Source organism: Polypterus senegalus, chromosome 1 (assembly GCF_016835505.1).
Source record: "Polypterus senegalus isolate Bchr_013 chromosome 1, ASM1683550v1, whole genome shotgun sequence".
In the NCBI taxonomy this organism is placed as follows: domain Eukaryota; kingdom Metazoa; phylum Chordata; class Cladistia; order Polypteriformes; family Polypteridae; genus Polypterus; species Polypterus senegalus.
In genome coordinates this window covers 266,685,538-266,709,201 of record NC_053154.1, presented here as the reverse complement: position 1 = coordinate 266,709,201, position 23,664 = coordinate 266,685,538, and the positions used below count along the sequence as shown (strand labels likewise).

The following is a 23,664-nucleotide window of genomic DNA, read 5'->3' as shown; positions in this document are numbered from 1 at the left end:
GAGAGCATGGGGCAGCTGTTCACATTGGTATATTTGGTGGTGACCATTCCCATGTCCACTGCTTCTGTCAAGCGAACATTTTCAGCCCTAAAGCGAATTAAAACTTATGCCAGAAATAAGACAGGGCAGGTTCGACTTTCAGCATTAGCTTCGATGGCGATAGAAAGGTACTTTTTGATGGAACTGAAGCGCACAGATAATCTGTACGACAGAGTAGTTGAACTGTTTTTGAGGAAAGAGAGGAGGATGGATTTTGTTTACAAATTATCCAAATTTTTGGTGAGTTAAATGTTGCGATTTTCCTAAATAATATTACAAGTTTATGAGTTATTATTGATGTTTTTTATGTGTGTCGCAGCTTTGGCTGCAGTAGAAAGGAACTTGTTCACCCCTGGTTTGTCTATTCAAAAGGCATTTATTGTGGCTACAGGAGTTATCTATCTGCGATGCAGCGACTCTTGATACTGTATTTCTGCATATTAAGATGGTTTTTATAAGCATAAATTAGTTTTGGAGGGGCAGGTTGATTCAGACGGAGCACTACTGAAGGCCTAGGTGTGAAATGCACGGTCAGCCACTGGATTAACCCAACCCCATCTAGTCTAGTTTTACCATGGTTTATTGCTTGCTAAGATAAAGTAGAGCACTCTTAGGAACCAGTGGTAATTTAGAGATAGGTAAAAGGTTATTTTACATTTTGATAAAATAGAAAAGGTTAGAGACCCAATGTTTAGTGAAATCTATTGAGCCACCAAATGTTGCCTCTAACCTTCTCTATTTTTTGAGTATGAAAATAATCTTACCTTCTTTTTTCCATTTGCAAATACATTCTGATATTGCTCTTCACTAGCTTAATTTAATCTTATCATTAAAGCTGCCACCTTACAGCTCAAGGACTGGATTTGAATTCTTGCCTCTGACATTTCATTAGTCAAAAGAAGATTTTCCATATTCTTTTGACTCAGATTCGATGCTACAAGTGTGTTTATAAATGCTTGTGTGAATTTCTTTCCTGAGATGGACAGGGGCTGCATTCATGGTTGTTTTCTACCTTGTAGTCAGAAATGCCTGGACAAGTGTTTCCCCCCAGCAATGCTTAAAAATTAGATTAGAAGTGATTGGATGTTTTAAGGAATATAAAAATTTTCATAAAGTACATTTTAATATTTAAATAACTGTCTCCTGGGCTATTTATTAGTGACTTTCAGACCTGTGTCTGTTGTTCTTTTTCATTTTACCGTCCACTTTTTCAAGGTTGTGAAATGAATGGCAACATCATATATAAGGCACTGTGCATTTTGATTTTTACAGTTACAACGAAGATTGTGTTATAAGTTAAATATGAAGTATAATAGTTCAGTATTTTAAAGTAAACAGTAATGTACATGTGTCCTACCAGCTAGTAGCTTAGCAAATCCCTGTTCAAAGGCACTTGTCATCTTCCAAATGAGGTAATTTGTTTTACTTTGTGTTTGGCATTCTTTCCGATTTCTGAGAAATACAGTATTTTATAGAAGCTTTGCACATTGTGAAAATCATAATCAGCACTAATGTGACATCTATTCCATGGATGATGCTGCTGCAGTGCCCAGAATTATTTCTGCCTCTTTATTGTAGAACCAGTAGGAACAATGCAATGTTCATTTTTTGAGAACTCTTTTTTGAGTTTATCTGTGCCAATGAATTAAAACTAAAACTGGAATACAAATCATTGCAGTTAAAGGATTTGTTAAAAAAAAAAATGAAATGTAAAGTCATTGATTAACACAACCTCTGTTATTTCAGGTCCCTTGTTGCAAACCTTGCAGCAGCCAATTGTTACAAAAAGGAAGATCATTTGGATATAGAAGAAAATTGGAAACTTGTTGAAAAGGCAAAGGTCTACTACATTGCAGTAAGTAACTTGACAGATATTTATTTCAGGTGATAAAAAATAAAATATCAATTTTTTCACTCTAGTTGTGCTTTTTAACTATTTTGCCGTATTCTTGAAACACTCTAACTTCGCATACAATATGTGACTGTTGGTGAGAGCATTTTTTTTGGCATTTTCCCATTCTAAGTAAATAAAATACAGTGGCAATTTTCAGCATCTGTATAGCTTTTTCCAAAGTGAATGGTAATGGAATTGCATAAATACTAAATGTTATATTGTGTAAACTTAATATGCAACTTATTAGTTATTTTTAACAAATATTGGTTCAACTATCATCATACTATCAGATACCCTATAGTTTTTAAATGTTCTCATTTTAAATTGACAAATGACTATGAACTGTCATGCTATTACTTTTAACTTATTTCAGGTAGCACAATACTTGATACAGACACCAAGATTTACATTTTTAAACCCTTCTACAAATTTCAGTTACAGACTGTTTTTAATTATAGGGCCAATTTAAAATTTACTTTTGCAATACTAGTTATAAATTTGAGTAGATTTATATTTTATTAAATTAAAACTTAGTCTAGTAGATTTTAGCTTAAAATGTATTTGTAGATTACAACAGATACAACAGATCAAAAATGTGGAATGATATAATGGTAACAGATACTGAAAAAGGAATGTCACATTATATAAAAATCACGCATGTCAGGTCTTTTTTTTATTTAATCAGAACCTGTTTTGTTTTAAAAGAAAAAGATGAGTATATGATAATATCACATCATGTGTTTGGAGTGGCACATTGAACATCTTGAGTTGATACTGAAGGATTCATTACCTTCTAGCAGAAGTAGACTTCCCTCAGTGAGAACTGCATTGATATTCTGTTTAATTTGTAGTGAATGAAGAACACTAAATTCACAAGCATCAGTGTCTGTTTCTTTTACTTGTCAGAGTTTAAAAGGCTAGCTAGTTAGTGAAAACTCTCTTAGATCCGTGTGTACTGTATGTATGCATAAAAATATCTATATAAACACCTTTCTAAGATTAGTTCAGTCAGTTCAAAGATAGTAAGTTTTTAGGAAGCATTTTTTTAGATTAGAGTCTAGATTTGAATACTGCTATTTGTAGCTAATTAAAATCACAGGAAATTAAGTAAGCAATGAAGTTATTTATGCATATTTAATTTTAATGTGTTTTGGATAACATTAGGAATATATAAATTTTTATTTTTTGTTTTTATTACTATAGGGGTTGTAAATACAAAATATTTCAACTGTTTTAAGAGTTATACAAGGTTAGCCCACAGTTTTGCACAGTTATTAACTAGTAATTTGTTGCAGAATTGTTTAAACATACCAATAGGATTACCAGATATATTTGATACCCTCATTGTTTTTCTACATTCTTCTGTCAAGTTCGGTAGCCTCACACCAGTGAGAAATAAGAATGTGTCTCCTTTTTGTTGCAGTGTCAAAATAAGTGCTGTTGCAGGCTATCCATAGTTAGAGCTTCACTTGGCCTTTCTCATGACATGTTTTATTTGAAACACAATGACTAACTGTGCTTTTAACAACAGCATTTTATCTGCATAAATGTTTTAATGCCTGTAAGTTGATTACCTATCTCACCTCCATGGGTAAAATGTGGCACTTCAAAAATATATAAGTCAAGTAATGAGAAATGCACATTTTTTCTGCCATGAAGCTGAATTGCCAATGGCCATTGGTCTTGAATAACAGGCAAAAAGAGAGAGATCTAGCAGTTCCACTACTGGTACATGTAAATAGCCCTGCACATCAAAGCCCAACAACTTTGGTAATAAACTTTGAGAAATCTTTATTACAAAGTAACAGCTATTAAGATCCTTTTTTTTTTTTTTTTTTAAACTTGCCTTACTCTGCCAACTTTCAGTCTTTCATGTGGTAAATCGATTAAGGTAATCAAGACTAGGAATAGTAGGTTTAAAAAAAATCATCACTGTGAGATTGAAGAGCTTGTCAACTAATGTTGTTAAAGTAATAAAGCAGAATATTTACATTTACATTTATTTGCTTGGCAGGCATTTTTTCCAAAGCGACTTACAACAGAGGTAAACGTAATCGAGTTAAATTAGGCTAGGGCCTGTTTGTTCAGCAAGTGGAATAGGACAGGTAACAAAAGTTGATTGCCACAAGTGAAAAGAGGTAATAACTAATAATTTACATTCAGATTATAATCAACAAGGCAATTAAACAAACAACAAATTAACCAACAGTTTAAAAGACCACAGAGCATGTATTTATTTATTTATTCACTCAATTAGACAGATATTCATAGAACAAATGGGTCTTCCATTGCTTCTTAAATAAGTGGAGGGAGTCAGCAGTACAGATGGAGTTGAGTGGTTCCTCTTGAAGCCGGAGTGGTTGGTATCGAGGAGTCTATTCTGTGCAAGGAAGGAAGAGACCTGGTTAAAATCTGCCCGTTAAAATGTTTTGGCAAGAAAGGAAAGAGACAGGTCTATGATTGTTAACTAGGGATGGATTGAGTGTTAGTTTTTTGAGAAGTGGGTTTATCAGAGCATGTTCGGAGATGGTAGGAAATGTGCCTCAGTTGAGTGAGGTGTTGTGTGTATGAATGAATGAGGAGAAGATATCCTAAAGGCAATCTGGTAAATAAACAGTGCTTTGGTCAGGGCTGTATTTTTATGTTGTTTTTTTTTTATATTATGAAGCAATAATACAAAGAAGTTTAGTATGTACTGTGAACGCTGGCCCGGACACAGGCAGACGGACAACATAGTTTCACCACACACCCTTTATTATATACAGTATTTACAGTTTTCGTGCACTACCAAACCCAGTGCCTCCTGCACCGATCCCCCGAAGTCCAGGCCACACAGTCCTTTTGTCTTTCTCTCCTGGCCGCCTCCAGTCCTCACTCTAGCTCCATCTTGCTTCCTCCCGACTCTCGCCTCGACTGCTGGGAGGCGGCCCCTTTTATGGGAACCCGGATGGGCTCCAGCTGCTTCCCGGCACTCCTCCGCAGACACGCCCTTGTGTGGCGGAAGTGCCGGCTGCGCACCCGGAAGCCGTCCGGGTGTCCCCTGTCGTCTTCCCCCAAGCACTTCCTGGTGCGGTGGAAGTGCTGGGCTCCAGGGCTGTTCAGGCAGCGGGGCGCCGCCTGGCGGTAGCCACGAGCCCCTACAGGGCTGGGCTTCCATGCCCCTTACCCGAGGCCACCAACATAACCAGGGCGGACACCCCCTCGTGGTCTGGTGGAGGTACAGGCCCTCTTCCTGGGCATCCCGGCCGGGCTCCTGCCTCGGCCGGATGTGGCAGATGATGGTCTGGAAGTGGGGTGCCGCCTGGTGGTGACCACGGGCCCCTACAGGGCTGGGCTTCCATGCCCTCTACCCGAGGCCACCAGCGTAACCAGGACGGACGCCCCCTCGCGGTCTGGAGGAGGTACAAGCCCTCCTCTGGTCCTCCTGGGCGTCCCAGCCGGGCGCCACAGTACCTAAAGAACTACATACACATCCAGTATCATATTTATATACTTCCTTTAAAAAATTTAAATGGCACAATGCTAGAGAAAAGTTTTGTATGTAAAAATTACAATTTTTTTGGTTTTTGCAAAAAGATCAAATTAGTGTCATCACATACGTGCTAAATAAGTTATCTTGGAGTGGCACTAAAACCAAAATAAGTGTGTAGTACAAGTATCACTAAATGGTAGTCCCGGACCAAAACACATTTATGATAAATGAATGTGAATGACTGATAACATTCATGCAGTATTTTTTTTTTTTTTTATTCCTTCTTGAGGTGTGCATGTCTATTTGTGTTACTCAAAGGAGAGTGAATCAATGTGATTGTTACAATGCATGAGTAATTTCTATAGATGCACTATAGAGAGCATCTTAACTGCATGATGGCCTGGTATAACAGCTGCACCAAGGCTGCTAAAGAAGCCCTGCAGCGGGTCGTAAAAACAGCAGAGGCCATTATTGGGACTAACTGCCATTACTTGAACTCTCATATAAGACTCGCTGTGTGAGAAGGGTCAAAAACATTCTCAAGGACAAAACTCATCCTGGAAATTCATTGTTTGAGCTCCTCCCGTCAGGAAGACACTTTAGGTCAATCTGTGTATGCACAAACAGACTAAAAAATAGCTTTTTCCCATCTGCCATAAACGTTCTGAACTCTGAATCTCCTTAGTCTGAGGTCCTTTTTAATTGAACATGTGCAATATACTAATGTATTACAATATAGAATATGTAATGTACTATTCATTGACAGGTACAATAACAATTTATGCTGCTGTACTTTGAGCAATAATAATTTGCTCTGGTTACTTGATCACTTAACACTGTATACAACATATTTGGAATTATTTGACTTTTCTTTAAATGCACCTTGGGACTGTCACAAAAAGTAATTTTGTTGTGTTACACAATGACAATAAAGTGCTTGAACTTGAAACGTGCAGATACTGTAGAAAGAAGCAAGAGGAAGCATGACTTATTCAAAAAAAAAGGAAAGTAGATGCAGAAAACTGAACTTTAAGTTCAAGATGAATGGATGAACCTATATATATATATGTGTATATATATATATATATATATATATATATATATATATATATATATATATATATATATATATATATATATATATATATGTGTTCATTTTTCCTGCGGGTAGTTCAAAACCAGTTTGCCTCATGTATTCCAAAACCAGTGCTTCAGTAAAAAGTAGCAATGTGAAGCGCCACAATGAGAGAAAACAACATTTATTTATATAGCACATTTTCATACAAACAGTAGCTCAAAGTGCTTTACATATTAAAGAATAGAAAAATGAAAGACACAATTATAAAACAAAATAAATCAACATTAACATCGAATAAGAGTAAGGTTCAATGGCCAGGGGGGACAGAAAAAACAAAAAAACTCCAGACGGCTGGAGAAAAAATAAAATCTGTAGGGATTCCAGACCATGAGATCGCCCAGTCCCCTCTGGGCATTCTACCTAATATAAATGAAACAGTCCTCTTTGGATTTAGGATTCTCACGGAAGGGCTTGATGATGATGATGATCACATAGACTTCTGCCTTTTAATCCGTCCATCATTGTTTGAGCATCATGAAGCTTTGAGTAGGTGGTGGTGGCGCAGGCCACCACCACAAAGAAACCGGAAAAGAAACAGAAAAGAGAGTAGGGGTCAGTATCGATTTTAGAGCCACCATGAATAGTTATTTTGAGGAGATTGAACATATAGAGTATCAGGATTAAGTTAAATTACGATTAAAATGAAGTTATAAAAAGGCCATGTTAAAGTAATGTGTTTTCAGCAGTGTTTTAAAGTGCTCTACTGTATCAGCCTGGCGAATTCCTATTGGCAGGCTATTCCAGATTTTAGGTGCATAGCAGCAGAAGGCCGCCTCACCACTTCTTTTAAGTTTTGTTCTTGGAATTCTAAGGAGACACTCATTTGAGGATCTGAGGTTACGATTTGGAATATAAGGTGTCAGACATTCCGATATATAAGATGGGGCGAGATTATTTAAGGCTTTATAAACCATAAGCAGAATTTTAAAGTCAATTCTGAATGACACAGGTAACCAGTGTAGTGACATTAAAACTGGAGAAATGTGTTCGGATTTTCTTTTCCTAGTTAGGATTCTAGCAGCTGCATTCTGCACTAGTTGCAAACGATTTATATCTTTTTTGGGTAGTCCTGAGAGGAGTGCATTACAGTAATCTAGTCGACTGAAAACAAACGCGTGAACTAATTTCTCAGCATCTTTCAGTGATATAAGCGGTCTAACTTTACTTATGTTTCTTAAGTGAAAAAATGCTGTCCTAATGATCTGATTAATATGCGATTTAAAATTCAGATTACAGTCAACAATCACCCCTAAGCTTTTTACCTCCGTCTTGACTTTTAATCCTAATGTATCCAGTTTATTTCTATTTATTTGTATCCATTATTGCTGATCACTAAAATTTCAGTTTTCTCTTTATTTAACTTTACTAAAATTACTGTTCATCCATTCTGAGATACTAGTCAGGCATTCTGTTAGTGAATCAGTAGAATCAGGGTCATCAGGAGCTATTGATAAGTACAGCTGTGTATCATCAGCATAGCTGTGGTAGCTCACGTTGTGCCCTGAGATAATCTGACCTAACGGAAGCATGTAGATTGAGAATAACAGCGGACCCAGGATAGAGCCTTGTGGAACACCATATCGGATATCGTGTGTCTTCGAGTTGTAATTCCCACAACTAACAAAAAATTTTCTCCCTGTCAGGTAGGATTCAAACCAATTTAAGACTGTGCCAGAGAGGCCCACCCATTGACTAAGGCGATTTCTAAGAATGTTGTGATCAATGGTGTCAAATGCAGCACTCAGATCTAAGAGGATAAGAACAGATAAATGGCCTCTGTCTGCATTTACCCACAAGTCATTTACTACTTTAACGAGTGCAGTTTCTGTGCTGTGATTTGTTCTAAAACCCGACTGAAATTTATCAAGAATAGCATCGTTTGTGCAAACATATCCGTGGCAGTCTGAAGTGAAGGCACATAAAATAACCAAACTGAGGGCCTGCCATAACAGATCCACCAGAGTCCTCCCACATTCATTTACAGCCCAGCAGCGTGCAAATGTATGTTCTATTAAAGTAGCGTGGAATTTGAGGCAACATAAAAAACTTTCTGATGGAACCGTTCTAAGGGAGTATGCTTTTTATTTTTATTCAGATGGTTTTCTTTTGCTTAAAATATTAATGTGATAGGCCTACATTTATTTTTTATTAAATAGAGTTGTTTCTTTGTTTTGTATACTATGTTAAAGATAGTTATTTGTATTCCTTACAAATACAAGCCCAGTTAAATGCAAAGGGTCCAAATGGTTAAAATCCTTACTGAAAATTGAAAATAAATATTTTTAAAATGCTGTGATAAATATACCTTGTTTATTTTCTTTACAGGCATTCAATGACTACATATATAGGGATCTAAATGATAGCACAAACGTGAGGTTCGGACTTTTGATCGGAGAAAATTTTGTTGGTCTGACCTCTTTAAATTTTAATTCAATATCTCTGCTCTAGTACCTCTTTATTTTACTGATGATTATGATTATCCCTACCCATTATTCCAGTATCTTCACAAATATATGCAAAGAAAGCAACATAACCATCCAAGTAATGCACATTGTCAGTTTTTAAGTGAGATAGATACTTTATTAATCCCAAGGGGAAATACACATAGCAGCTACAGAGATCTTATTTAGCGTGCCAGGAGGAGAAGTAGGTAGAGTAGTGTTTTCCAACTTTTTTTCTGTGGTGACACATTTTTTGTAACCCAAAAATTTCCAAGGCACCCCACAAAAGTACCAACCAAAAATGCCTTAAGTCTCTTACCCATGCTAAACTATTTGATGAGGCGGGATGAGGGCACGCAAAAAAAGTGAATTTCCCCTTGGGATTAATAAAGTATCTATCTATCTATCTAGTTTCCCCTTGGGATTAATAAAGTATCTATCTATCTGTCTATCTATCTATCTATCTATCTATCTATCTATCTATCTATCTATCTAAAAAGCAGCTTGAAGATTTCCATTTGGAAACACAGCACTTAGTGATCACTTTGGATACATTTCAGAGCTGCTTCTTCCATTTGCTTACTCATACAGGCAATTGTTTCTCTGCCTCACTCCACTGACCTGGTGTCAGAGGCAGCTTGCATCCCCACTGGCTCTCGGCTGTGCGAGAGTCACTGGTGAACATGCACCCAGGCAGATGGACCTGACTGGTAAAGTGCTCTGTAAGTGCTGTGTCTGCAAAACGGCAATGACAGAGCTACTTTTATGTCGGATTCTCCAGGAAGTCCCGTCCTCCTTAGACAGGTCTAGATCACCTGAGGAGGATGACTCTGTCACTTTCTGGTTATGTGGTAAACTGCACTTAATTGTACCTGTATAATGACAATAAAGTTTAATCTGATCTAATATTTATATTTATTTATTGATCTAATATTTTTTCTAGTTGTTTAACATTCATATAGTTCTCCTTTGAAGGGTGTTCACAGTAGTGGAATATGTGTGATATTCTCAATTAAACCTGTTTAGTATGTTGTTGACACAACTTAAAACATAATTGACAAGGATATGTAGACAGTCTTACACAGGTTTTAGCATGTTAGAAGAAAACCTGTGTACTTTGGGCTTACAAAAACATGCAGACTCCAAAGACTATATGCCGTAATCAGCAGTACTAGCCATTCTGTAACTATGAATGCCCTTTATTAAAATATTGGAATAAAAATTTGAAAAGTAATTTGATTAGTAAATGGAAGTCCATCTAACTGTTGACATTTCTTGTACACAATTTGATTCCAAGCTATAGGGAGTTGATGTCTGTAGTTACATTTATTATTAATATTAAGGGCAATAGGTATGGAAGCAACCCAATGTGCTTACCTATTCATAACTATGGTTAATACTATATATTTTTGAGCCATGCCTCCATTAATCACCCTCCTTTGTTGGTAGTGGATTTGGAATCATGGTATATTTAAAAAATTTTAAATAGGATTATAACGTGTTTAAAACTTTCTCTCTGCAAACTTTTTTTTGTTTTAGCATTAATAATAATTAATAAAAAAGAATAATGTCACAGTATGTTTGATCTACTTTTATGTTCATTTTATGTTTAACCTATCAATTTTTAATATTAAGTTCATATTGCATTGGACAAATATCTTTGAATGCCTATAAAACAGCATTGGTGTCACAATCACTGCTAATCCAATAACAGTTGTGCTTGGTGAAGTAGAGAAGGACAAATTGATTGCAATTGCCTATACCACACTACTAGCATGTAGAGTTATCTTGTTCAACTAGAAGAACCCCATCCCACCATTTATAAGTGAATGGGTAACTGATGCTTATTTATTTGTTTGTTTATTTATACTATTTGAAGTTGTAACAAATTTTCACTTCGAAGATCTGTTCAAAACTTTTTTAAAATATGTGAAGATCTAATTGATAAAACTTTTGAATAAGCATTTAGAGCGGGTAGAAGGACATTCTCCCTTCTTCATTGTTTTTAAAGATTTACTCTTGCTGTTGGCTCTCTCCTCTTTCTCTCACGGAAGGGTTGAATTCTGTTTTGTTAAGTTCTACTTGATTGTATGCAATGTCATCTTCTTCATTGTATAAGTTAGACTTGATTGTATGTAATGTTATTTTCTTCAAGTAAAATTAAATCAAAGAAAAATTCATAGTGCAGTTCTGTAGTTTTTAATCTTTTTTTTTTTTTTTAATTAGAGACAAAAACATAGCACTCAAAGGACACAAAATCCGATAAAATCACCCTATATATAAAATAACAAACCTTAACCATTCCCGTTTTCCAAATCCTCCATGGCCATGTGAATTAACAGCATGAGCAGTTCTGTATTTTAATCATTACTGCCGAATATAAAAGTTTATCTGTATTGTGCAAACAAAATGAAAGGTATGTTTGTGAGAATATACTGAAAAATTTTCAGGTGAAGGGAGAAAATCTGTCTGTAAAACGTTCTGCAATACTTGAAATCAGTTTACACAATTAAAATATTTCAGTGGAATAAACTGAAGTAAGGGTTTTACTTCAGTCAAATCATGAGAGATTAATACAGTATATTGCAGTAAAGTATGTTGCAGGGTTGAACTTTTAATATTTAATATTTTGAAACATTTAAAAAAAAAATCACTATTATTGTACCATCACCCAAGTATTGTACAGCAATCCCCACTTTAAGTAACACATCTCTTTAATTATTTTGTGATAGGTAATGTCCCTATGTTGCAGTAGTCTCATATATATATATATATATATATATTTAAGTAGGAAAATTAAGGACATTTAGTATAACATATATACAGTTCATATACAGGATGAGTCAAAATTATGTTAACATTTGAATGGCGGAAACAATTTATTAAAACATACTTCATATATGCAAGATGATTTACAGGAATGTCTTAGCCTGTTCACCATCATGTTCAACACACAAAAACCAACAAGCAATATTACTATTTAAAGCCCTGACACACATTTCGCAGAGAATAGATGATACCACAATCCGTATTCTGCCCTTCAGGTCATTGATATCACAAACTTTCCTCCTATGCTCACACTCCTTCACCATACCCCATAACCAGAAATCACAGGGTGTCAAATGAGGGGAGTGTGGAGGCGAAGGCAGTGGTCCACCACGACCTATCCATCGACCTGGAAAGGTGTGGTCAAGATAAAAATAATCCTTTAGTGTTAGCATAATTTTGACTCCCCCTGTATATATAGAAATGTCTTGCACACAGTGTTGCCAACTGTAAGGTTAAATGAACTACAGTTAAATGTGTTGATGTCCTCAAAAAGATGTCACAGCTCTTTGATTTTAATAGCATTTTTGGCCCTTTGGTAATATCAAACAGCTGAACCTGGATAGCCCTGTCATATATTATATTTTCCGTTGTTCCCACCGAATGGTTTTCATAAAGTATTGAGTTAGATAATAGTTCCCCAGAGCTACAGTAAGAGTTCTAGTGCCCATTTTGCTCATCTTTGAAGCTGTTCCTTTTCCAACATTGAAGAAACATAATAATGTCTTTAAAAATGTAGTTATTCTTAAATCCTGTTTCTTGTTCTAATCTTTTAATGTTTAAGGCTGTCTCTTTCAGATTTGACTTGAGTATAGAAAAGTATTATAACCAGTGGTACAAGCCTCATCTACTCAGCCATCCCAACAGTAAATGTTCTCGATATCCAAATCAAATAGTAGCGACTGAATACATATTTTGTTTTGTTCCATTTATAAATAAAAGCAAAAACTGACGATTGTTGGATTACAGTGTAACTTCAGTTGAAGGCAGAGTAGAAACCCAATTCAGAATTTTCAAAAGTGGAAATAGTAACATACAAAAAAATAGATCTGAGTTAGCGTGTGGGCCTGTCTCTGTTTTTTCTAATTTTTTCTGTTTTTGTCAATGTAGCCCACCTTTTTTCAATGGCGCAATTGATTGTTCTCTTCCTTGTGTCCATTCATCTTTCTGTAGGTTATGCCCTAAAAGCACTGTCTCAACCATGAACACACAGATGGTTAGTAACTTCGAAAGGAATATAAAAGAGGAAAAAAGATGCACAAAGAGGAGAATGAAAGGGAGCAAATCAAGAAAAATATAATTATTCTTCACTTCAAAAATAATACCAACATACTCATTTTGTTTCCCAGAAACTTCAGGAGAAGTATTGATCTCTAAGCATTAGTTTGTGTGGATATAGATTTTAACGTTCTCATCAACTAGCATCAATGGTTTAAGTCACTATTTTTTACTGGTTTTATAGGACAAAATGATTTCAATACCAAAGTACTAGGGGCATGGTTGGAGATAACAATAGCATTTTATTTGCAAGATTTAATAGAGTATGTTACTACCAATTTAAAAAAAAAACTACAGCATAATGTACTAACAAGAAGAATGAATATTCTCTCAAAATTGGATACAGAAATCTACATGGGTCAGAAAGATTGTGATCCTTTATACATTGTGTAGTTACCATTGCATTCTTAGATATTATAGTTACAGTTGTAGAGGAACTATTTAAGTCTGAGTTTATAGTACAGCTAAAGTCTCTACCCGTTACTGGTTTTTAAGTGATCATACTGGGGAACTAATGCAAACGTCTTAAGCAAATACTCTGTCATTCATATTCACTATGTGTATATTAGCCAGAATAAATTTGAATTTGATTTTCTGCCAACTGGCTACAAAGGAAATTGTTTTATATATTAAAATTTACACACCATCTTCTTACAGTTATGTTGAAAAGTTTGATACACTACCCAGGTTCTTTGCAGCTGAAACTGATCCATCCCCATTAAGTGGGTCTCTTCTAACATGCTGTCTTATCCTTGTCTTATATGGACTTAAGATATGAGAGCCTATTTTTCTGTTATAAGGTCATGATTGAGACCTCTAATGATTCAGCATTCAAAGTTTACTGATTGATTGATTATCCTGTTTCTGCCTTGTAGGTAACCCACCCTTTTAATATTAAATGAAAGTAGCAATATTTTTTTAATTTAAATTTTATTGTAAGTTTTGCATCTTCTTTGCTGGTTTTGCAATAACTAAACTAACCAATAAATTACCACATAAGATACTGGTAGGAAATATACAAGAATAATTACTTGCTCACTTTCCTTCCCACACATATTGAGGATAATTAAACATATAGTTTGCCCTCATTGTTCTAGCAAAGTGAAGCTAGTCTGCTTGCCTGTGATTGTTTTCCAAACAAGTAATATGTTAACTTGCCTTTTTTTTTTTTTAAAATAAATTGTATTGGTTTCAGAATGTCATTATAGCACACACAATGTGCCAGACAGGTATTTATTGAGTGGCCTATCTGGCAGTCATATTCAAATCTACTTTACCCACCAATTGGAGTGAGTGAGAATGAGTGTGAATAGTAAGAAGCAGTGAGTCAGAAATGGCAAAGTGAACTGAAGGACCCACATTAATTCAGTATGTTCTGTGATTACTTAAGGAGTACTAGTTGATGAAGGGCTACCATTTACTGGAAAATGTGTGATTTTTTGCATATTTAAACTTCTCTAATTTTAAGTAATATTCAGTGTCATTCACATTTTGTGTTATGTCAAGAGGCTTAGGAGGATTTTACGTACTAAATAAAATGGAACAGTGCGGAAGTAGTGTAGCACAGGTTGTCACACTAATGTTTTCTTTATGTGTGTTAAACCAGATAGGGCTTGCTAAAGGATAAAGATTCGTGGGGATCCCAAAGGAAGATTTAGACAGGGAAAGTGACCAAAACGTGTTGCTGAGAGAATATGTTGTTTCAGGATATCACTGATAATTCAGATTTTATGTTTGACAGTGTAAGGTGATAGAGGTATATTCAATTTTCCGCACATTTTGAAAAGTTCATTGTTCGCTTTAAAGTTGATTTGTGAAATGTCCTATTTTCAGCTGTGTCATACCTTTTGATTTCACTGCTTAACACCCCTCTTAAAACATACTACCAGAGACATGTAATCAGCTACTTCTTTATTGTGAGCTTTTCAAAATTGTCCAGAGCAGTAGAGTCACTTTGAGGGATAGGCTAACACCTTAAGTTTTGACTTTTATATGGCACAGTACTTTCAAATGTCTCTATACACCTTATTCTTCTGTCATACCAATTGAGGGCAAGACTCATGCACAGTTCGTGTTGGTGGAATATACAGCAGGATCGCTGTCAAGGCTCAGGGAATCATCCATTTGCTGTGCACCTTAGTGGCTGTCTTCTGCTGAGTCCTCACCACAGGAAGCTTGCATGTTGGAAAGAGAACCCTAAGCCATTTCCAGGGTATTCTCATCTCAGTGTGATCTTAACAAGAAGTGGAAGAAGTTAAATAAAGAAAACTGTGCCCTAATTTGTTGGCAGTCGATGATTTAGAAATTCTTCACAGGGTGGCATCATTTCATCTTTGGTAAGAGCCTCTAGGAGCAAGTAATATATCCCATACACAAACATGTTTAATGAATATAGATTGTCTGCATCCACAGCTTAGTGTCAATGGTTGATTCTGAGCAGCTGGTGGAGAAGTGTGAAAATTGATTACCAAGCCAGCGAGTTCATTGAAATACAGCGATTCCTTTCAGCTGTTGGACCACACTGCTAATGTATCCTGCAGGCTCCTCTAGTTCTCTGCTGTAGACTGCAACATGGCTTTTATTGATTCCTCGGCCAAGCAGGAGACTGTAGCTTTATAACTGTCAAATGAATGCTTAAATTGAGAGAGGAAGCAAAAAGCTGCACTGAGTGTTGATCAAAGAGCATGTTTTACTGTAGACTAGAAATTTATTAGCTTGCCATTTCTGGTGTCTTATTGCATTTTAATATTTGCATTGACAGGTTAAAATAGATACTTGCTTTTCCTTCCTATCAATAGCAGAAAAAATTTTGGCTTATATAATACTCATTCATTAGATTTCTCTTATTAATAAATACAGTTTAGTGTTTAATGAAGCTCTGCATATCTCTTAATGGTAGTGTGGCAGACTGTCTCCATGCTAGAAGGATGGGGAGAAGGAGCATAGCTAGAGCATTACTAACCCCCAGAGCACTAGGTGGCAGCCCCCCTGTGTTGCAGTGGTGCCTCAGACTCCCACAGGGCTCCATGGGACTCAGAGTGTGCTACAGCCCTGTTGGGTTCTGCGGGCGCCACCAGGGGGTGCAGCTGCTGCTGCTTAGCCCTTATGGGCAGCTCTTCTGCCACACCCAGAAGTGCTGCCAGAAGTGGAACAGTGAGCACCTGGAGCACTTCCGGGTGCCTTATAAAAGGAGCCAGGAGACACTACTCCGGAAGCCAGAGTCGGGTGGGAGAAGACAAATCTTGTCAGGAGGAGGATGAAAGGAAAGGAAGAATAATTTTGCGATTTTGTTGTGCTAAACTGTATTCTGCTTGTAGAAAATGGAGGTGTTTCCCATGAGGGAAAAACAAAATAAAAAAATGCATGTGCCTTGAACTTATGTCCCATGCCTGTCTGTGTCGGGTTTGGACGCCGGTGCACTCCCTGGTGGTCTACAGTAGATAGTGTTACAAACTATGTTGCAAGATTTATCAGGTAAGGAAGACAAGAATTTTCAAATTGAGGTGGTTATACTCACCATTCATGATGCAGGAGAGTGATGGCTTGCTACATTTTAATCAGCACATGCAAGTACTGGACAATAATGAGCCTATAAGTATTTTTTCTGTCTGTGTTTTGATATGAGAGGAAACTAGAGTAATCTAGGAAAGTTCTTAAAGACATGAGAGGAGAGTACAAATGCTAAATGAATTATTCCTGTACCAGAAATTTAACCTAGGACACCAGAGCTTTAAGGCAGTAGCACACTAACATGGCATCTATCCATTCACTGGTCCTGCTTTTGTGTTTTTGTGCAGGTATTCTGTTTTTTGACAAATGTAAATGACTTTTAGGTATATTGGCAACTATAACATGGCACTTTATGAATGAGAGTATGTATGCTTGTTAGTTAGTATGATAGCCTGACAGTTCATTATTTGTCCTAACTTAATGCCTAGTGCTGCTGAGATATAGGCTACATCACCTTTATTCATGCATTTTACTGTGTCTTTCTTTAAATAATACACAAGGCATTATTTGTAACCCAATTTAAACATTCACAGGCGTATGTTTTTTAATAGTGGCATATTATTATTTTAAAATTACGTTCAGTAGAAAATGTCATTTTCCTAATTATTTTCAAGATGAACATTTTAACCTACATATTTTTTTGGGAGTACATTTCATCACGCGCCATGGTAGGCTTGTCAAACCAGCATTGCTTGCCTTCATCTGCAGCAGTTGCTCTGTAATTGCTAAGGCCTTTTGAATTGGGAGGTAGGGGCACATTGTTGCTCAGCATGCTGGAATTGGGCACTCAGCCGTCAACATTTTTATCACAAGCCATTTAACACAGAGCTGCATGGTGAGTTATTTTGTTGTGTGTTTTTATTGTACTTGGGCAGTTTGGTTAGACTGAAGGTTTGTAGTTCTTTCTCTTTTTTGTATTATTTTTTTAAGTTTCTCTTAACTATCAAAATATATTTTTAACTACTGAAGTATATATTCAGTACTTATAGTCATGTTATTGTATTTGCAAACATTTTTTTTTCTTAGAAAAATCTATGTGGATTTTAAATCATAGACAAAAAAAATGTTAATTTGACTGATGCTTGTGAAAACCAGCTAAAATAGGAAGATTTCTCATTACGAGTAGTCCACAGCACACAGGTACACCTAACAATTTATTATCCTTTCGCTCTGAAGTTGACCAAATCAGGTCTGTCACTGACTGTCGTTTTGAGTACCTTAGGTGATGTTTCCTTTGGGCATTGCTTTTAATTAGTTTTGGCTATGTGCTTGCTTTTCTTATTCCCGAGCCTGGTAGATACGGCTAGAGAACAGATAATGGATTTCAGTCCTGATATAAACTGTCGAGGCATTAGATGAATGGTTAAAATTATAGCCAAATTGCGTCTGAAGGCATTGTACGTTCTCAAGTTCTTAACTTTATTATTATGGAGCCCAGAGCAGAAAATTGTGACAGCATGAACATTTTTTTTTTTTTTAAAAGTACTTGGTGAGCTTTGAGGATTTTTTAAGCGTTAGAGAACATCCTGTCACTGTTAGAATATCCTGAAGGCATTCTGTTGCTTTGTGCTTTTTTTAAGGAGAGATTACAGCATTTTTTCCATTTTAAAATGGGCCCTGTGCCATTAGGCCAATATTTGGTTTACAGAGTTGTTTTTCTCCTAATAAACATGTTTTGTATCAAACATATTTATATCTTGCTGAGGTGGACATGAAAAGCAGATTATCTTCTGTGCTTCTGTTAAAGAAACTAGGAAATATAGTTGCTTTCATTTCAGTTTGTATCTGATTTTATTTGTATATTTATTTATTAAGTGCTCTCATCATATGCAGTCAGGCTTGACTGGCGTTAGCATTTTTTTGGCAAAGTGAACCAACATCTTTCATTCTGCCTATTTGACAGTAAAATATCTTCAGCAACTGGATGTGTCTGATACATTGTCTTGGTCAAGTGTCAGTTTTGCTTTCAGCTAGATGTTAGATGCAGTCTTGAGTATGTTGTGTCACATAGTGCCAGTCACTTAAACAATGCATTCCCTGAACCACAAATGGATTTTCACTTTAGATGCTTCTTGGGGCTCTTTTTGACCTCTTAGATATGAATCTGTTTAATAACTTCACTATTGGCATTTGGAGAAAATGGAGGCTCACTCCATTCTGCATAATAATAAGTGTAAAAATAAATAATTGCAGTTTTTTAGTAAGTCATTAATTTTCATTAAAATGATGTAACTCTATATGAAGCAATAAAAATATTTAAAACAGGCATTGAATACATTGGAGACACAATGTAGAGAAGTGGTATTTGAATTCGAAAAAAAAAATGCCAGGTACCAAGTGCACTGTTTCTGTTAAGCAAAGATAACATTGTACATTGATTATTTTCTGGGGGCTGGGGCATGCTGGTGTTTCTGTTTTTCATAATTCATAAAAGCATTGCAGAGTGGAGGCCACTTATTGCTATTGTTTGTTATTGTTAACACAAAAATAAAAATCGTCATTTTCCTTAGTGTTTACTCATGTTATCAATGTCACTGGCAAATGTTATCAAAATTTTCCATCCAAACCATAAAATTAGCTTTGTTTGAAACAAGCTTCTTTCTTTTCCAGCAACATTGCCCTGATGCATCGCTTTGTTCTATTAAAGAATAGAGAGATCGCAGAGAACTAGGTATAGCAAAAGAAGCCAAGTAAATTGCAAGAAAAAAATGTCATCAGTTCTTTAACTTTTTGTTCGTTAGTTCGCTTATGAAGCTTTAAATGTCTTGGGAGTGACTTTCAATGGCAAACTGAAGTGAGCACAACATCTTATGGCTCAGTGCCTCTATCTTCTCAGATACCTAAAGACAGCACGACTTTCTATAACTGTTCGCACACAATGTCAGCAGGTATCCATAGAAGACCATCCTCACTGGCTGAACTGTGAGTGACCAACAGAATGAATTGGTATTTATCATGCAATAGAGCAGTTTCAGATCCAGCAAAAAGGGAGCTTAGTAAATAAATAAACAAAAGTAAAACAATAAATAAAGTTTGGGGCTCCAAGAGACACCTTATTTATTGCCCAGGTGGAATACAAAATAATGAAAACAAAAGTTGAAATGTACTGTATGTCACTGACAATGTAGGGTTGCTTTCAAAGGAGTAAGGTGTTCTGTTCCTGTTGGAACTAGGTTCTAAATGAATGCCAATAGAACTGGAGGAATTGTAAAGGGCAGAGCTGATGACTTTAGGACTGGAAGTGATCCCAGTCATTTTCTGGGATTATGTTCTTCATTCTAAAGTAAAAGGAAACTGTGTTAGTTGCAGTGTAACATCAGAAACATTCCCCATATTATTAGATGACTCCACACCTAATAGACACAACACACAAGTGCATGACAGCCTTTAAAAATAGCATGCCTGTCAAAGTAGCATATGAATTCCAACAAGTACCGGGACAATGAGCTACCTAAAAGACAGCAAGACTCCAGTGACGCTCAGCTGTGGCAAACATTGTAGCGGTGTCACAATACAATATATACTGTATGCTAAACTGCATCAGAAAAGATAGTATTTATTTTATGCATGTGTGAAGGCAGTGTGGGCTGAGTTATGACATCTCAGATGATTTCACCAGGAAGTGCTCCTCTCATAGTATTCTGAAACATTATATATTTGGCCAAAGCCATGATCCTCCTCTAGTTCAGGCTAATAAGAAACAAATTTTTGAGAGCTGTTACAGGTTTTCAGATGACCACCAGCAGTTTCCAAAGTGCAAATCTACAATGTGAGATGACTTGTAATGTGAGTTCATGGTAATATAGTGTGATTTAAGCTAACTCTACATAAAGCACTGTAACTGAAGCACAGCAAGAGAGCACTTAACAAATTTATTTTTTTTAAAGCAATGGGAAATTTTATTTTGTATGAGAGAATGGAGAATGATCATAGCACATTGACCAGTTAATGGCCGTATTTTTGGTGGTGGCTTTACAAAAGTTGAATTAAAAGCCACTAAGAGAGTATACTGCACTAGGTAGTAAGAATCTGCTTTAAAGGGCCTCCATTACACCACCCATTTATTTAGATTTTAGTGTTAAAGACATCTATTCAAGCATCTTTTGATCCAGTAGTTCAACCAAACCAGGATCACATTAGCTAATCACTTTCATTATGACAGCAAAAAAGTCAGTAAATCAGATGTGGATACACATTTTATCATACATCTGCTAATTCACGTGTTTTAGAATCTGTTTAATTCAATTCAGATTTGTGAGGACTGGGGTCTTTCCTGGCAGCTTCGAGAAGAAAACAAAAACCAACTCTGGATGGGACTCGACTACATTGCAGGGCACTCTCCACCCACTGGTGGACATAGAGAGAATATATAAAGTTCACACAGTTTGTGTTTTGGAATTTTATCCCACGACTCGAGATGCAAGGCAGCATTGCTTGATTAATTAAAACACTTGATTTCATGCTTCCCACTTAAGAGTATGAAATTTCTAATAAACATGCAGTGGAAACTTTGAAATGGTGAAATTTAATACATGACATTTCAGTTTAAGAGTTCTATTTCACCCAACTGTATCCCTCCTCTTTGGTTTGCTTGTTAAGGGCTCTTTGTTTAAATTATGAAAATATGAAGGTTTGATAAACAGGTGAATATTAAGCCCTGCAGAACATGAGCCCGTTCTTTGACAGGCACACTTTGACAGTTCAATCTCTGCTTTTAATATCTGTATGAGAAAAATGATATCACAACAAAGAATAAATGATTTTGGGGTCAAGAAGTCTAACAAGGGAAATTTATTTTCTAAAACGTACAATTGAGGGATGAGCAAAGGAAGAATACACGCTATCAAAATAACAAAATTCTTGCTGTCTCTGTGAGACTATCATACTGGAAGGTTCCTGCCTTTCTGGTGTGACGACTTTAACACCTTTCACTTTCTGTCTCTCTTAACCTCTGAGATCACTAATTCCCTGCCAAGTGACTTGGCTCCATGGTCCACTGGTAAGAGTCAGTTTCCATACCCTACAATAGAGTGACTTCAGACACTTTCCTGAAGATTTATCATCAGCCTCCTACCAGCTCCTCCGGACCTTACTTCTTTACTTTTATTGTGCTGAAAATATCTAGCTGTGTATTCTACCTGTTTGTACTGATGCATAGAGATGTATTCTGCAAAATTTATTGTGATTTTTTTTTTTAAATAAAATCTCTATGTCAGTCTTTGCAGATTCTTCCCTTCTACTGTGACACATTGTTTGCCATTCCTTCACCTAGTAATCTTTTTCCAACCAGATAAATGTCCATAGTTGGTTCTGCTCTATAGGTTAATTCTGGGTTCTCAAGTTTATTATAGGAACAGGAAACCAGGAATTCTTGTTAAAGTACCATATTTCTGAGATAGGCTTCAGCTTCCCAGTGACCTTGCTCAGGATAAAGTGGGTTTAGAAGATCATGGAGCATGTACAGAGAATTCTGAAATTCATAGGCAGCCAATGTAGTTATTTAAATATAGTTATTTAACAATGGTTATTTGGTGTTTTTACAGTACTTTTATTACTGTATTTTACGGCATATTTTATGTACCATGCACTATGATGATGCTAGTCTTATAGTAAAATGCTGTTTCATTAAGTGTTTTTTAAAACAGAGACTTACATTTTTAATATATTTATTTTACATACTACCTTTCATGGTTAACATTCTCACAAGTAAATAACCAACCTTAATTTAACAGTATCAAATATTTTTTGGGTTAGCACACCAGTTAACCTGCATGCTTTTAACCTGCTGCTTCATCTTCTGTGTTATCCCCTCCTACAAAATGAGTGCAAGTGAATAATGTTTCTATAGACATGAGAAAAATGGGGCATTCAAAGTGAGTGTTTTCTACCTGTTTTCTTCCAGTCAAGTCCTGTTTGCTGTATAATGGTGATGATGTTTTATCAGAAACCAATGTTCTTCATCTGTATTGTTCATCTTCTATAACCAAGTAAAAAGTACTGAGTTTTACTCTGATCTCCTCATAAAATGCATTTCCCAAGTGAATTAAAAGTCATAGGATCAGATGTGACATCATTAGATTACATTTTTTCCCTTTTCTTTGAATTGCCTTACGTTACATTGTCAAAGTTGGAATTTGGTAAGTTTATTTTTTTTTAGTATTTCTTAAATATTTTCTAATTGGAAATCATTTTTAGGTTGTTTTATAGCTATATTATACAGTACAGTACATTTTTTCAAGTAAATTAATGCATTTCAGTAAATATAATAATGTCCAAACATGAAGTTACAATATTATCTAATACAAAAATAATTTTAAAATGAATTACTTCGTCTAACAAAATTACCAGTCGGTTTGTGATGTTTTTTCTTTTTACAATTCAGTACCATTTTCTCAGTCTGATTAAATCCTTACCATGGTTGTGAGAAGCTGAAGGCCTATCCTGGCAACCATTTATTTTATTTTACTTTATTTTATTTTTTTTAACCATATTTTAGTTTTTGTACCATTATTACTTTTATTATTATATAACAATCCATTAAGGCTGCTGTAACACTTCAGTTTCCCCTTGGGATCAATAAATTATCTGTCTCTCTAATTATGTAATTATATTTTTATAATGGTACTATCAAACATTGAACTTTTAACTCAAATTAATGTGTTTTTTTTTCTATTAGAAAAATCTGCATCTATTACCAAAATAAGAAATTACTGACATACATTCAGCTTGATGAATAGCTGAATTTGAATTACTGAGGGGCTCTGGTAACAATTAGATTACATACATCCTTGTCTAGTACAGGTCCCAGACGAATACTGCATAACATATTAGAGAAAACAGTGTTTCTCAATATTTATTGTACAATGCTTTGGTGTCATTGTTTGACTTGAAATCCAGAAGTCATCTGTATCACTTACCACAACAAACAAGGATGGCCTGCAAAAAAAAAAAAGTAAGTTATCGTTTTTGAATGGACATGATCCTAGAACATCTTTCGATGCCACTCTGTTTTGACTATAAAAAAAACAGGCAAATTACAATCAGACGTTCACATGCATTCTGTATC

At 35.7% G+C, this 23,664-nt stretch overlaps 1 protein-coding gene across 5 annotated transcripts in view; it reads left to right on the top strand.

The window, feature by feature from the left end:
• LOC120541666 (adenosine kinase-like) overlaps nt 1-23,664 on the top strand; it is a 562,677-nt gene that overhangs the window by 292,193 nt on the left and 246,820 nt on the right. For all 5 annotated transcript variants that reach the window (XM_039773555.1, XM_039773528.1, XM_039773547.1 and 2 more), the window contains one exon: nt 1,786-1,894. In XM_039773555.1, the coding sequence (XP_039629489.1) occupies nt 1,786-1,894 (109 nt within the window). The remainder of the gene's footprint in view (nt 1-1,785; nt 1,895-23,664) is intronic.